This window comes from Oratosquilla oratoria, chromosome 19 (genome assembly GCF_046742065.1).
Source record: "Oratosquilla oratoria isolate Oo_2021 chromosome 19, ASM4674206v1, whole genome shotgun sequence".
Lineage (NCBI taxonomy): Eukaryota > Metazoa > Arthropoda > Malacostraca > Stomatopoda > Squillidae > Oratosquilla > Oratosquilla oratoria.
Window position 1 is genome coordinate 16,255,403 of NC_134795.1, and position 15,000 is coordinate 16,270,402.

The following is a 15,000-nucleotide window of genomic DNA, read 5'->3' on the forward strand; positions in this document are numbered from 1 at the left end:
GCGCAAAGATGATACGATACGTGGAAATGCAACAAGTGTGGACACGCCTTTAGCCTCCTACAATGGTGAGTGACGCAGATCATACTCGGCGTTGATAGGTTCGGTTAAATGGATCAGCCTCGTGCTTTGCAGGTCGAAGCAAAACAGCCCCATCATTCAAAAACAAAGAATTAGTGCTCTAGACAATCGTTTGACGATCATCATTGAGCCATGAACGATCATCGTTGAGGGATAATCGTACCGAGAGAAAGGCATCTTTGTCACCGACAATGTATCAGTACTTCTGTCCTCATGGAGAATGTCCCGTCGTCGTTGAATGACATCCTAAGTTCGCGGTGTTGGATTAGCTAGTTGGAGGACGAAGATGAGGAGAGAGGCCATCTCCTTTGCTTTGTTATGCACCCGGACTTTCGGGGCAGGGAACAGTTACGGCAGGGAATATGAGAATATTAATGTGAATAGATTGATGTACTATTGGGCAATTATAGTTTGGAGAGAACTGACGTCTCTTGTAGGAAAATATGGAGAGCTGATAGAGATCAAACGCAGAGAATGGGATCCAATATATTTGACGTTTCGCCCAGCAGGGCTTCTTCAGAAATAACACAGTTCAGAAACATTTTACTCTTTATATAGCCCGAGCTTGCGGGCTATATAAGGAGTAAAATGAAACACAATGGCAAAAGCCGACAAGACTGTGAGAATCAACACCGTGTGAGATCGAAACCTTTATTGGTACGACGTTTCGCTTGTTACAGCTTTTTCAAGTACAGACATATGGCAAACACTCTGAGTACATATAGACCTCCCTGATAACCTCTCCCAGTTCCTTCCCCGTCGGCCTATATGTACTCAGAGTGTTTGCCATATGTCTGTACTTGAAAAAGCTGTAACAAGCGAAACGTCGTACCAATAAAGGTTTCGATCTCACACGGTGTTGATTCTCACAAGGAGTAAAATGTTTCTTAACTGTGTTATTTCTGAAGAAGCCCTACTGGGCGAAACGTCAAATATATTGGATCCCATACTCTGCGTTTGGCCTCTCGACTACAGTGCCGTTGCAGTCGTTGTTTCTTTTACTCAGCTGATAGAGATATTAGTGTTGTTTCACCTGAGATTAGGTGTACAGTGATTGTTATTTGAGAGGGTAGGTGGGAGAGATTAGGAGTTTGTTTCGAGGGATTTGTGTACGTAGGGCGTTCTATCAGCATGTGTGGTAGAGGGAAACTGTAATGTTATAACACATTTGTAAATATACACTTAATGTTATAACACATTTGTAAATATACACTTAAAACCCACTATCGGAGAAATAATATCAGAAGTACAGGAGATAGTAGTCGAAATATACGGATATCATGTACTTCTAATATAATTTCTCGATAGTGGGTTTTAAGTGTGTATGTGTGATAGAGTTGAGGATGATATGGGCAGTTAAGAAAGTCGTCTCCGGTCATGAAATAGTTATATTTGGGGGCCAGAGTGCCTTGTCCTTAAGCATATTAGTTCTGTCTCAACAAAGTATCGGTTAAGGTGTAGGAGACACCGCTGGATGATGACTAGATGGCAAGAAAGGAAGCCGTCGGTGTCTATGTTATGGCAGTTGAAGAGGAATTGTTTGTCGGGTAATATAAGTTTGTATTTGATTTTTTGATAGTGTGGCTTTAACGAAGCAGGGGGCGTATTGGAACAAGTAACTAAGGGGCTTGGATAGGTGTTGTAATTGGGAGGATGATATGATTGATTTCTAAATTGGATAGTAAATCTGCTGCCATTCTTATGTTATATAGACGGACACAGAATGGGCGCCTATCGCGCATTTGAAAAGTTGGAAAGCTGAAGAGTACGAAATTGGGGTATCAGGGTCCCTCCTGATGTGGAAGATGGGTGTCTAACGGTTGCTGTCTGCTTTGTGCAAGAGAACTTTCCACTGATGTGCTGCAAAAGGCACCTGTGATGAGGCGCAGGCAGAAAGAGCGTTATGGACCCTGAGGAGTTGAGATGTTTTTGTCATTATTCTGGGGGACGAAGGGGAGATTATATGAAAGTGTTTTTTTTTCTTCTTTTTGTTTCATTCCATATGTTGAAAGTGAGGGTCTAGGAGGTGTTTGTGGATAAATTTGTAATAAATATTGTGTGGTTGACGCATTGCTCAGCAGGCATGCGATCTTGTGCTCTTGTCTTTCATCAAGACGAATGAGTTTTCGAAGGTGTGATGTCTTAGGAAATGGCGAAAAGCCGTTTTCTTTGTTCTAGGAGCTTTGATGTACACAATCCGGATTACATCAGAGAACTCAGCGTTGAGATGTGATTGTAATCAACGAAAACACATAATCACGTTTACCTTTACAATCACGAGAAACATCTATTTTGCAAAAATAAAAACTCGAGAAATATCCATAGACAAACTTTGAGGTAAATAGAGCTTTCAATATGTGAACTTGTCAAGTTGTAGCCAACATAAAAATGACTTGCGTCTAGTTACATAATTACATTAAGTTGTGATTTTACAGAAATAAGAACATTGAGAAATATGAAGGTAAAATCACGTTATCAATGCATTTATCTTACCTTCTTTTTTCATCCCAGCTCGAATGCATTTTCTTAGTCGACGAGTTGTAGTCACCACAAAAATGACTTGCGTTTAGTTATATAATTACATTAAGTTGTGATTTTACAGAAATAAGAACTTTGAGAAACATGAAGGCAAAATCACGTCATCAATGCATTTATCTTACCTTCTTTTTTCATCCCAGCTCGAATGCATTTTCTTAGTCGACGAGTTGTAGTCACCACAAAAATGACTTGCGTCTAGTTACATAATTACATTAAGTTGTGATTTTACAGAAATAAGAACATTGAGAAATATGAAGGTAAAATCACGTTATCAATGCATTTATCTTACCTTCTTTTTTCATCCCAGCTCGAATGCATTTCCTTAGTCGGCAATAACGGCACTGATTACGCTTATCTTTGTCCACAACACAATTTCTGTTGAACCTGAGGATAAGTGATTTATGTAGTAATCTGCTGAGAAAGCTTTTAGTGAAACTAGTCAGGAATAAAACTCGGATTAAGATTCTAGTCTTTCCTCTTTCCATCCACTTCAACTTGTCAGTGTTTCGACATGGTAATCTGTGCTGTAAATTTGTATTGCTAATACACACTATAAAGAAAGATTTACAATATTTCATTTGGTAGTTTAGCACTGGAATGTTTGAAATACATAACCGCCTGTCCCGGCACAGACCCAAAACCAAGCTCATCGAATGTTTGAAATCTATAACTATCTGTCTCGGCACAGACCCAAAATCAAATTCATCGATTTTCTTTTGACTGCTTACCTGCAGGAGTAAGTGTGTTTTTTCCTCACAGATCTCCTAAAGAACCCTTTACACCCATCACAGGAATGAGCTCCATAATGCTTCCCTGTAGCTCGGTCTCCACATATGGTGCATGTCGTTACTCCACTCATTCCGACGGTGCCGCTCTGTGGAGACCCGATCGGGGGTGTGGGGATCTGCGCCCCAACAGGCGACATGTCCGACGGCGTAGTACAGGTGTGTCTGAAGTCAGAGCTTCGGCAGGTCTCCTGGTCGGCTGTGCCTGAAACATAAAGTGTCTTCAATAACGCGTAAACGTGAGGTTTAGATACGCGAGGAGGGTGTTAGCGTTGTGGAGTGGGAATGAAGATTAATCTTACCTATAACCCATTAAATCGGCGACCCCCCCCCACCCGGAGAAGGGAGGTCGCCGATTTAATGAAGCGGCCTTGTTGTGAATGTGCCGTGTCTTGCGACACTGCTTCTGACCCAGGGCAGTGGATAAGATACAGGGATGACCCGTCATCCAGGAGGTGCCAAGATAAGAGGGAGGGTAGAGGGTGGAGGGGAGTGGAGAGTATTGGGGATGGAATGGGTGGGAATGGTTTTTATGCCTTTGTTTTTTGACTACCTCCCTTGTAAGGGGGAAAAAGCCTTTGGTATATGTATGTATGTACATCTTAGCGGACTGGAGTGGAGAGGATGTGAGGTATGGGAATGAACGGAGTGAGGAGGATGTTCGTGGTGGCACATTAGGCTAGCATGTTACTTGTTTCTGCTACTTCGTTTGGAAGGAATAGAAACGACTTCAGTTACACCTCATTAATGTGTCTAACATTCGTTAGGTTTAACTTCTCTTAGTTCATTGTTGAGCTTCTCGCTATATGACGCAAAAGTAATTTGATATTTGGAAATTTGAAGAACAAAAGATCGTAATCGAAATCGTTTCTGTTCAAACAAAATGTGTGTACATAATCGGACAATGATTCGTTTGGGGATGGAAGCCATAGGAGAGCAAACGTACCACTACCAATACCCGAACCTGAACCACAGTATGCAAAAATTCCGCAAATACATATTTTTTTTGCTAAATAATTAGTACAATTCCACGTGCAAACCAATTATCTAGTGATATATTTCTTATCATAAACACCAGAGTTTTGCAAAAAAAATAAAAAATACTGTCACATCAACACTGTTTTGTTAACAAAGAATTACAACAATATATATGAAGGACTTCATTTACATGGCAAAATATATTTAGAAACTGACGATACTTCTGCCTCCTCTGACTTGGTCCTGCATTTCGTCGCCATTTACTCGCCAGCGCTTCTATAGACTATTACATAGCGTCCAAAAAACAAAGTTATTGTCCCGAAAACATTTGTTAAATGATTCAACATTTATACTTCAGTATATAAACATCGAATTTGCAATAACAAAAATAATTACATAAAAAGAAAAAAGAAAAGAAAAACAAATTAATATATAAAAAGACAAAAGAAATAAACAAACAAACAAGAACATCCAATCAAAGCTTTACGTACATATAAACATGCATACATACATACATACATACATACATACATACATACATACATACATACATACATACATACATACATACATACATACATACATACATACATATATACATACACACATACATACATACATACATACATACATACATACATACATACATACACACAAACATACATACAAACATACATACATACATACATATATACATATATACATACATATATACATCATATATACATGCATACATACATACATACATACACATACCTACATACACACGTACATACATGTATATATTCATATATACACATACATACATACATACATGCATACATACATACATACATACAACAATCGTGAAGAGCTGGAGTCCAGGAACCATTGTTGGAAGACTGCAAGCACTGGACTTTTGAGAAAGTTATTACTACATACATTAATACGTACATATATACAAACATGTATGTATATATATATATATATATATATATATATATATATATATATATATATATATATATATATATATATATATGCCTACATAAAAGTATAAGATTACCGATGGTCATATAAGAGAAGTTGGAGATTTATTAGTAATTTGTTTTTAAGTGAGCTCTGGGTTTCGAGTGCCAGAAGAAAAAGTCGTTAGTGTGCCGAGTCTTGCACGCGTGCCAAAGGTTGCCCAGCCCTGATCTCTATCATCACTTTATCCTTAGGTTTGTTATCGATTATCCCTTCTCAGGACACTTCTACAAGTGACCTTGTACACAAGGACACTCGCTTGCTCAAGATAAGGAAGAAAAGTTGTGTCAGTTTATGATGATGCTATCGCTGACACCCCTATGGCCCTTAGGATATGTTAGGTTAGGTTAGGTTAGGTTAGGTTAGGTTAGGTTAGGTTAGGTTAGGTTAGGTTAGGCTAGGCCAGGTGGGGTGAGGTTAGGTTAGGTTAGTTTAGGTTAGGCTAGGTTAGGTTAAATTAGGTTAGGTTAGGTTAGGTTAGATTAGGATAGGGTAGGTTACATTAAGCTCTTTAAAGCTATCATAGGATTACCATTGGGCGGTATTGACTGAATAAACATTATGCAGTTTATATTTTAGAGACTTTAGTAACACCCATACGGACCAGAGTCATATAGCTATCTTATAATTGGTGACTAGTCTCCATTAAAAAAAATATATGTATATTGTCTTTTCTAATTATCTCTTCTTTGCCAACTCTGTGACTAAACCTCTGATGCGTGATGGTTTCCTGAAGAATAGAAGAGCTGGTTATCGACAATGTAATACAAAATTACAACTAAATATTGTCTGGGATTTACCAAATACTACCATAGCAATGACATCACCACTCAAGGATGTCGTTTTTTTTTTTTTTTTTTTTTTTTTTTTTTTAACATGGCGACGACGGGAACGTCATAAACTGTGGTGATATTCTCGACTTATTTTACCTTTTTTTTTGTTTCCACTGAGGCTCTGTCATACTCACACTGCTGCGACAAGACGGCCGAGTTGGGGACGATAACAGAGTGGGTCGTGTTGTACGCTGGGCTAAGAACCGACACGTGAATGTTTGATGACGAAAGCTCGGTTCCATTCTCCCTGACGCAGCCGCTCCGACCGACTTGTGTCGTTGCCGCACTGCGATCCTCGTCGTCTTGGGCACCACAGTGACGTAGAGAGTTCATGGCCAGGAAGGGGGGGCTTCCTGGAGGGTTTTCTTCCTCTCCTGGGTGACGTCAGGGAAAGGCCCCTAAAGGTGAGACCGAGCTAGTCCCAAGCTCAGAGGCGGAAAGCTGCATTTACCAGACAGAACCTCCTCTTCCCGGACGGCGAAGACGACCGTCAACGGGATCTGGTGAGTTTGAGTTAAACGGTCGACAGCTTCTTGCGGAAAGCGTCCTCTTTTCATTTGCATTTGTGAGAGAAACGTTTTCGGTTTTGCACAGGAAACGTTGGATCTTTAGGACGACCAACGTTAACAGACTTCGCATTACTTTTCTTGGTGATCTTTTGAAAACAATCCTGGATGTCACATATTAGACACTTGAAGGTTTTGTAACTTAAATGTTGTCGTCAGAATTCGCATTATTTTTGTTGGTAATGTGACACCACTTGTTGTCACTTCTTAGGCTCTTCCTGATGCACTAATAGCAACACTATACACTTATTTCTTTGGTGTTTTCCCCTTTAAACTTATTACTTCAAACCTCAGTTTGTTTGTTGTTGTTTTCTAACACAAATCCAACACTGCTAATCATCGGAAGGATAACATCATAACTTTCCTTTATGTAATAAACAAAAATGATTTAATATTTCATTACGTTCTTACTATTGATCCATGTCATATTAGAAACGACAAATAACCAATAATTGCTTTATGTTATTGTATAAGTACAATTCTGTAAAAATCATAATCCAAAAACAACCGATTATAGATATATGAAATGCTCAACAACGAGATATATAGATCAAGATTCAAGATCAGGTGCTCAAATTGAATAACACATTTCCTTATAAGTAAAACGAACTGACATTTAAATTAAACTGTCTAATATTTTCTACAGAAAATAATGACGAGACATTATGGTTTTATATTAAAGCTCATCATGCTTCTCCATAAATGAAATGGAATATTTTTGGTTATCTTTGTTAAAAAAAGTTATCACTCAATATTCTTTCAAACCTATTATAGTAAAGGTAAGAGTTGTGTCTCATAAAACATCAAACACTCATAAAACGTAAGAAGCCTACGCCAGGAGGCGCTGAGCTATGTCTTGATAGCCAGGGCAAATAGCACTCAACCATACCTGATGGGAATCGAACCCTGTTTTTTACGTAGACACAAGATAAGATATTTGGTGTAGCATTAACTCGTGAATAAAATGGCCTGGCAACAGCAGGAGCAAAGAGGAAGCGTACCATCCGGAAAGGAAGGCAGTTGAGTCTGGATACATAACAATCTGCCTTTTCACTCTTATACTGCGGATAATACAAGGGAGCATGGCAAATGAAATATGCATATATACATACATATATATATATATATATATATATATATATATATATATATATATATATATACATACATATATATCACAATTAGTACCACAGTCGGAAGAAAGAGTTTAATAATGGAATCTATATATTTCGATTGCTAACTGTAATCCTCTTGACTACTGAAGAGGACTGCAGTTAGCAATCGAAATATATAGTTTCGCTTATTCAAATCTTTCTTCCGACTGTGGTGCTAATTGTGATCTACAAATGTGTTCCTACATTTTTCATCAGTGATATATATGTATATATTTATGTATATGTATATATGTATATGTATATGTATATGTATATGTATATGTATATATATATATATATACATACATACATACATACATATCTGTTTATTGTTTTATTGCTGTCTTTATTATTTTCAGCTGATTTCATTCACCCTCGACGTGGCATTACCCCTCTCCTACCTACCTGGGTGAGTGATTTACGGTGATGATTAATCTCCTAATCCGAGACAGTCACTTGGAGATGCACTTGTGTCTTTATCTAATCGCTGTCGCCCTCGTCAACGGTTGCTATGCAATGCTTTGACAGTTGATGAATTTCCTCGGGAGTAGGCACGCTAGAGTAGCGTCGTGTTGCTCTTTTCAACATGGTGATGTATTGATATACGTATGTACGTTCGCACATACATGCATGCATACATACATACATACATACATACGTACGTACATACATACATACATACATACATACATACATACATACATACATACATACATACATACATACATATATACATACATACATACATATATATATATATACATACATACATACATACATACATACATACATACATACATACATACATACATACATACATACATACATACATACATATATACATACATACATATATATATACATACATACATACATACATACATACATGCATACATACATACATACATACATACATACATGCATGCATGCATGCATGCATACATACATACATACATACATACATACATGCATGCATACATACATACATACATACATACATACATGCATACATACATACATACATACATACATACGTACATACATACATACATACATACATACATACATACATACATACATACATACATACATACATACATACATACATACATACATACATACATGCGAGGACGATAATTAATAGTAGAATTATTATCTATTAATATTAATATTTGGCAGCTGGTGAGGCTTTCGTTGAAATGATACTTTTAGGTGTCCACACATACAATTAATGAATGAGGGAGTGGGAGACATAAGGAGGAGGAGGAGAGATGGAGAGAAAGAGATATGGCAGGAGGGGGGGAGGGGGATGGACAGAGATATGACGGGTGGGAGAGAGAGAGAAGGGGAGAGAAAAATATGAAGAGGGGCAAAGGGAGAGAGAGACAGAGATAGATAGATAGATAGAGAGATAGATAGATAGATAGATAGAGATAGATAGATAGATAGATAGATAGATAGATAGATAGATAGATAGATAGAGAGAGAGAGAGAGAGAGAGAGAGAGAGAGAGAGAGAGAGAGAGAGAGAGAGAGAGAGAGAGAGGTGATGGTGTGCAGGGGGAAGAAAAAGAGGAAGAAGGAGAAGGACAGAAAAAAGAGTGGAATATGGCGGGGGTGGGGGCAGGGAAGAATAGAGAGAAAAAGAGATATGGCGTGGGGGTGGGTACATGTAAAGAGAGGAGGAAATATAGTAAAGGGAGAGAGAGAAAGAGAAAGAGGAAGGATTTAGATAGATAGGTAGATAGATAGATAGATATATAGATAGATAGAGATAGATAGATAGATAGATAGATAGATAGATAGAGAGAGAGAGAGAGAGAGAGAGAGAGAGAGGTCATCTTAGAAGTCAAGAAAAAGAGGACACGTAGGCCTAATCATGATGATGAAACAAACCAAACCGACATGATAGAGCCCAGCATCTTACAGATTTGCCTATCTTCTCTCTACCATGTCTATGCTGATTGAAAGATTGATCCCAGAAAAAGTCAGGGTATAGGTACTTAACTCACCAAACCAATAATCCAGTTATGAAATGCGGCGTGACATGATATTTCGTCACTGCACGCAAGATCTAAGAATATAAGGTCTAACCACTTCCGACCGAATTTCGAGGGAGTTGGCGCAGCGGGCCCGTGAACGTCACCTGGCTGTTCAAAGTGGGGTTAGCGGGTCCTATAGCTGTCAGTTGAAGCTGGTCCGTCGTTCGGGAATGTCGTTGCCTTCGCTCGCACCGCTCCACGCAATTAGTTATATTCTGACAAATATTATATAAAATATATATATAAATATATATAAAATATTATAGTTCCTGTCTATATATATGAATATATAATATATATGATATATAATATATATATATATATATATATATATAATATATAAAATATTATAGTTCCTGTCTTCCTTGGCGTTTCACAGTTTTCTTCAGTGTTTCACAAAGAGAAAACGGACCCAGCCTAATGACGTCAGAAGCTGCGCACAATAATTCAAACGGTCTGACCTGTATATTTAGACCTTGACTGCACGGTCGTTTGACCCGGATGGCTGGACGTTTGGTCCGTTGGTTTGGGCGTTTGAGAAAGACGGTGGAAGCTGCACATACAAACATCCAAGTAAACAGCTAGCTAGTCTCCTAATAAAAAACGCTCTGGAAAAAAAAAACACACTCGAAGCTCGACGTGTTCCTCCCACTACAAGTTCAAATTTTGTGATCATGGTGTATTGTAGCGAGTCCTCCGAAGAGGGTCATAGAGACCGAAACGTTAGGACAATAAACGTATTCTGAAGCCCATCTTCGTTTACCCTTCCCCACCTATCACTCTCTCATTTGTCTCAAACAATTTCTAAATATATATATATATATATATATATATATATATATATATATATATATGTATACACACACACACATGTGTGTGTGTATACATATAATATATGAATGTATGCATGTATATGTATGTAATATAATGACAATAGTAAAATATTTAAAACATGTATCTAAATGCAGAAAATGTAATAATACAGAGAACCATTATGAAGAGACTAAACCCACATCAACTGCAGTAGATAACAAGGAGGTAACACAACTGAGTGAATAAAGTTAATCAAAAAGAGAATCCTCAGAAACGAGAAGAGGCTAGCAAGGTAGACACTATGTCTGAAAGGCCCCCCCCCAAAAAAAAAAAAAAAAAATCAAGATATTCCAAATGAGAAGAGAAATTGAAAAATAGAAATGATTGAGAAAATCAATCCAGCGTCAGTATACGGAAGATGAAAACGAATTACAACTTGTTGATTAAAACAGTCATTATAAACTAAAAAGATTTTAGCAATAAGAATATAACAAAGTTAAATGTCAAATAGAAAATCTTAAGTACACTTTCCGTGATTATCTGACTACGAATTTTGATGACAAAGAGAAACGGGAAAAAATGAAAAATGCTGAAAACTACAATGAAAAGATAAAAGAAAAGATTGTGCCAAATATCAAATGATGTGGTGTACACAGGGATGATAGTGACATAACAGAGTGTACGCTTGAAGAACAAATAGTTACAAAGTTCATTAAAGAACAAAAAGATTTTCAACTTGAGACTAGAATGAACAACAACAATACTGATGAACAACAATGCATCTTGGAATACAATTTTATCATTAAAACAACAACAGAAGAAGAAGAACGCGAAGAAGAAGAAGAAGAAGAACGCGAAGAAGAAGAAGAAGAAGAAGAAGAAGAAGAACGCGAAGAAGAAGAAGAAGAAGAAGAAGAAGAAGAAGAAGAAGAAGAAGAAGAATAAGAAGAAGAAGAAGAAGAAGAAGAAGAAGAAGAAGAAGAAGAAGAAGAAGAAGAAGAAGAAGAAGAAGAAGAAGAAGAAGAAGAAGAAGAAGAAGAAGAGTATAGTGAGGAGTATAGCAACGGTCGAAACCGTCACTTTTGTCATCTGCTATGTGGAATGTTGGGGCCGGTAACATTCACTTCGGGATTCGAACTCACAACTAAGCGAATGCGAGGCCAGCACGCTTCCGATTATGCCACTAGCGCACTGATATGAGAAAGGAGGTATCTTATGCATTTTCCCTGGGAGAAATTAAGTATTTAACACCTATACATTTAGTATTTAACACCTATACATTTAGTATTTAACACCTATACATTTACTATAAAGTATTTAACACCTATACATTTAGTCTTTCACGTGCCAGTTTCGGCCAAAAATTGTACGAAAGAACTCATGTACAGTAGTCACAATACTATACACTCTAAATATAAAGCAAAAAAAGAAAAATATGTGAACTGCTCACAAAGAGACTATACAAATATCAATTATCAAGTATATTAAAAAAAAAAACAGAACAAATCATTGATGCTAACAGATGAAATGTGTCTTCGTTTGTTCAGTCGACTGTAAAGATTAAGTAAGAGAATAGATTACTGATGAAAATCTTGATATCTGCGTTTTGAATGAATTTTTTTTAGAAGACATATATGATGTTTCCGAAATATATAAAATTACTTCAAGCACGCACGTCAATCATTACATTCCAAGAAAGATAAATATATGGAGGTGCTATTGATATGTTCATTAAAAAATGTACACAAACAAATGAAAATAAATACGAATGTAGCAACACGCTGCCACTGCTATAGTTTTCCCTAAAAGTACACATTATAATTGTTTATAAGATTATTAATCTGTATCAAATTATTATATGTCTATTATAGATTATACAATATATTTTGAATATTATATCACATACAAAAATGATTGTTGTACTGTTAGATTTATGTATGTATAGTTTTATTTGTATACTCTGTTCAAAGCGTTAATTATTCTCAGTGTAATTTGTTTTTAATAACGGACGGGCCAAATATAAAATAGAATCAATCACCTAATTTAATTAAAATAACAATTGGAACACGTGTAAAATATTGACACTCCGATGAGGGAAATAGCTTATACAGGAAACTTATAGAGGTCTACATGTACAGATAAGAAGCACAATTGAATGTATCAGATAATTTCTTCTCTGTAAATAACCAAGTCCATGCTAGCGAAGTAATGTTTTAAATGGTTAACAAATTCTAATCCAAACCTAGAGGGCGAAAAGTAAACATTTGTCAATGAATTTAAAGACATTATCAGTACCAACATTGAGGTCTCATCATATCACTTACTTAACTGTATCTGATAAAATTATATGATAATAGATATTCATTTTGAAGATGATATTAGCGTATCCTGTTATCATAGTTTAGTTGTGTTCGATCTTTCCTGTTTTCATAGATTAGTGTTCGAGCTTGATATAAGAAAATCTATGTTCTTTGAAAGAACACAGTATTTAGAACCAGAAACTGCCAAATTTAAATTATCTTATTAAACAAAGCATAAAAACATGAAAAACACGGATAATTAATTCATGTAACAGACTGAAAAAGGCAAATAACAACTAAGAGACATGCAGTGATTATTACTCGTCATACTACGAATATTATTTGAAATAGATTACAATGAAATGTATCCGTTAGTAGAAAATAAGATAGTTGTAAAAGACAATGCAAACTTGTTGATGACAAAATTCAAGAAAAAAAAATAATAAAAAAATAAATAAAAGAAAATCGCTGAAAAGAAAAAAAATAGTAATCGAAATGATATATAGGAAAATAAAAGAAATGAACATGATAATCTAAACGACAACTGAAGATGAAACACTATGATACTATGGAAAATAAATACCCTTGGACTGTATTCAAATCTAAAGATAAACTGATAGAAAAAATGAGAGACGGCTACAATAATTCAGCCATTTTTTTGCATCGTTGATAGAATACTAATAGAATATGTGAAATCTTTAAACAAAATAATGATAAAGTTTGCATATCTAAGCGAGAACACTTATTAGATAAACTAATGAATTTCACCAAAATAGATATCAATTATAAACGGAAAATAATGAAGGAAGTGAAATATAATTAAAGAGAAAATAACCCATTTCTAACAAAAGAAATGAATGTAAAAATACATATAAAACAGACAATAATTTCTTAAGAACCATAAATATGACCATTATATGGTCTATGTTTCCAAAAACGAGTCAGTTATGTCTTCTATCAGTATTTTTAGTATTTTATCACTGATAAACAGACCTATCCTTGGGGACAATATTGTAACAAAAAAGTGAAGTTACAGAGACGGCAAAGGAGAAATTTGAGAGAAGGATATAGTATTAAGGAGGTGCATTTTTTTTTAATATTAATAGTTTCCAAGCATACTCATAAAAAATGCTGCGTGACTTTGGTCCGAAGGGGTGCCACCTAAAGCCCTGAAATGCTGGCTGCATAAGGATCATTGACCCATACAGGGGTAAAGATGTATAATAAAGGAGAAGATCAAGGAGACACGGAACACGTATGAACTAATGTCAATATTCTCATAATTATATTATAAAAATATGGAAACAGCAAAACATGAACAGCTGTTGAAATACTCCCCTCAAAAAACACACACACACACACACACACACACACACACACACACATATATATATATACATATATATATATATATACAGGTATATATATATATATATATACATATATATATATATATTGTATATATATAAATATATATATATATACCGGAAAATGGTATGTAAATGATACCCAGTGTTATTTCACAGAAGAAATACAATGAATAGTGACCGAGTAATGGACTGGATGAATAAGAAACTTCAGCAAAACAATGAAAAAACAACAACATTATTTTGAACAATGGCGAATCTAAGGAGACTTGACCAGGGTGAAATATGTACAAAGTGAATCTATAAACATTAGTGGAGAATTTTGATGCGATTATTGTAAATAATCTAACTATGAAGACACATACTTAGATTACAGTAAACTTGTGTAAGTATCATCGAAGAAATATTGCATTTATCATAAGAAAATATTTAAATCAAGACACAGTTGATGATCCATAATCATGTGACCTCAATATGAGATCACTGTGAATTCTGCAGTATACATCATAGGCTATCAAATTGTATATTAAGAAGACTAC

General features: G+C 35.8%; 1 protein-coding gene across 7 annotated transcripts in view; it reads right to left on the bottom strand.

The window, feature by feature from the left end:
* The window catches only part of LOC143035743 (hepatocyte nuclear factor 4-gamma-like), a 37,941-nt gene that overhangs the window by 14,595 nt on the left and 8,346 nt on the right, over window positions 1–15,000 (bottom strand). For 2 of the 7 annotated variants that reach the window (XM_076202659.1, XM_076202656.1), the window contains exons 2-4: window positions 6,355–7,150; window positions 3,345–3,606; window positions 2,906–3,000 (exon numbers count right to left, since the gene is read on the bottom strand). In XM_076202659.1, coding sequence (XP_076058774.1) covers window positions 2,906–3,000; window positions 3,345–3,606; window positions 6,355–6,553 — 556 coding nt within the window. In that variant the 5' untranslated portion in view covers window positions 6,554–7,150. Of the gene's footprint in view, window positions 1–2,905; window positions 3,001–3,344; window positions 3,607–6,354; window positions 7,151–9,951; window positions 9,970–15,000 lie in introns of those variants that run through there. The other 5 variants (XM_076202663.1, XM_076202661.1, XM_076202662.1 and 2 more) reach the window with 4 other exon arrangements.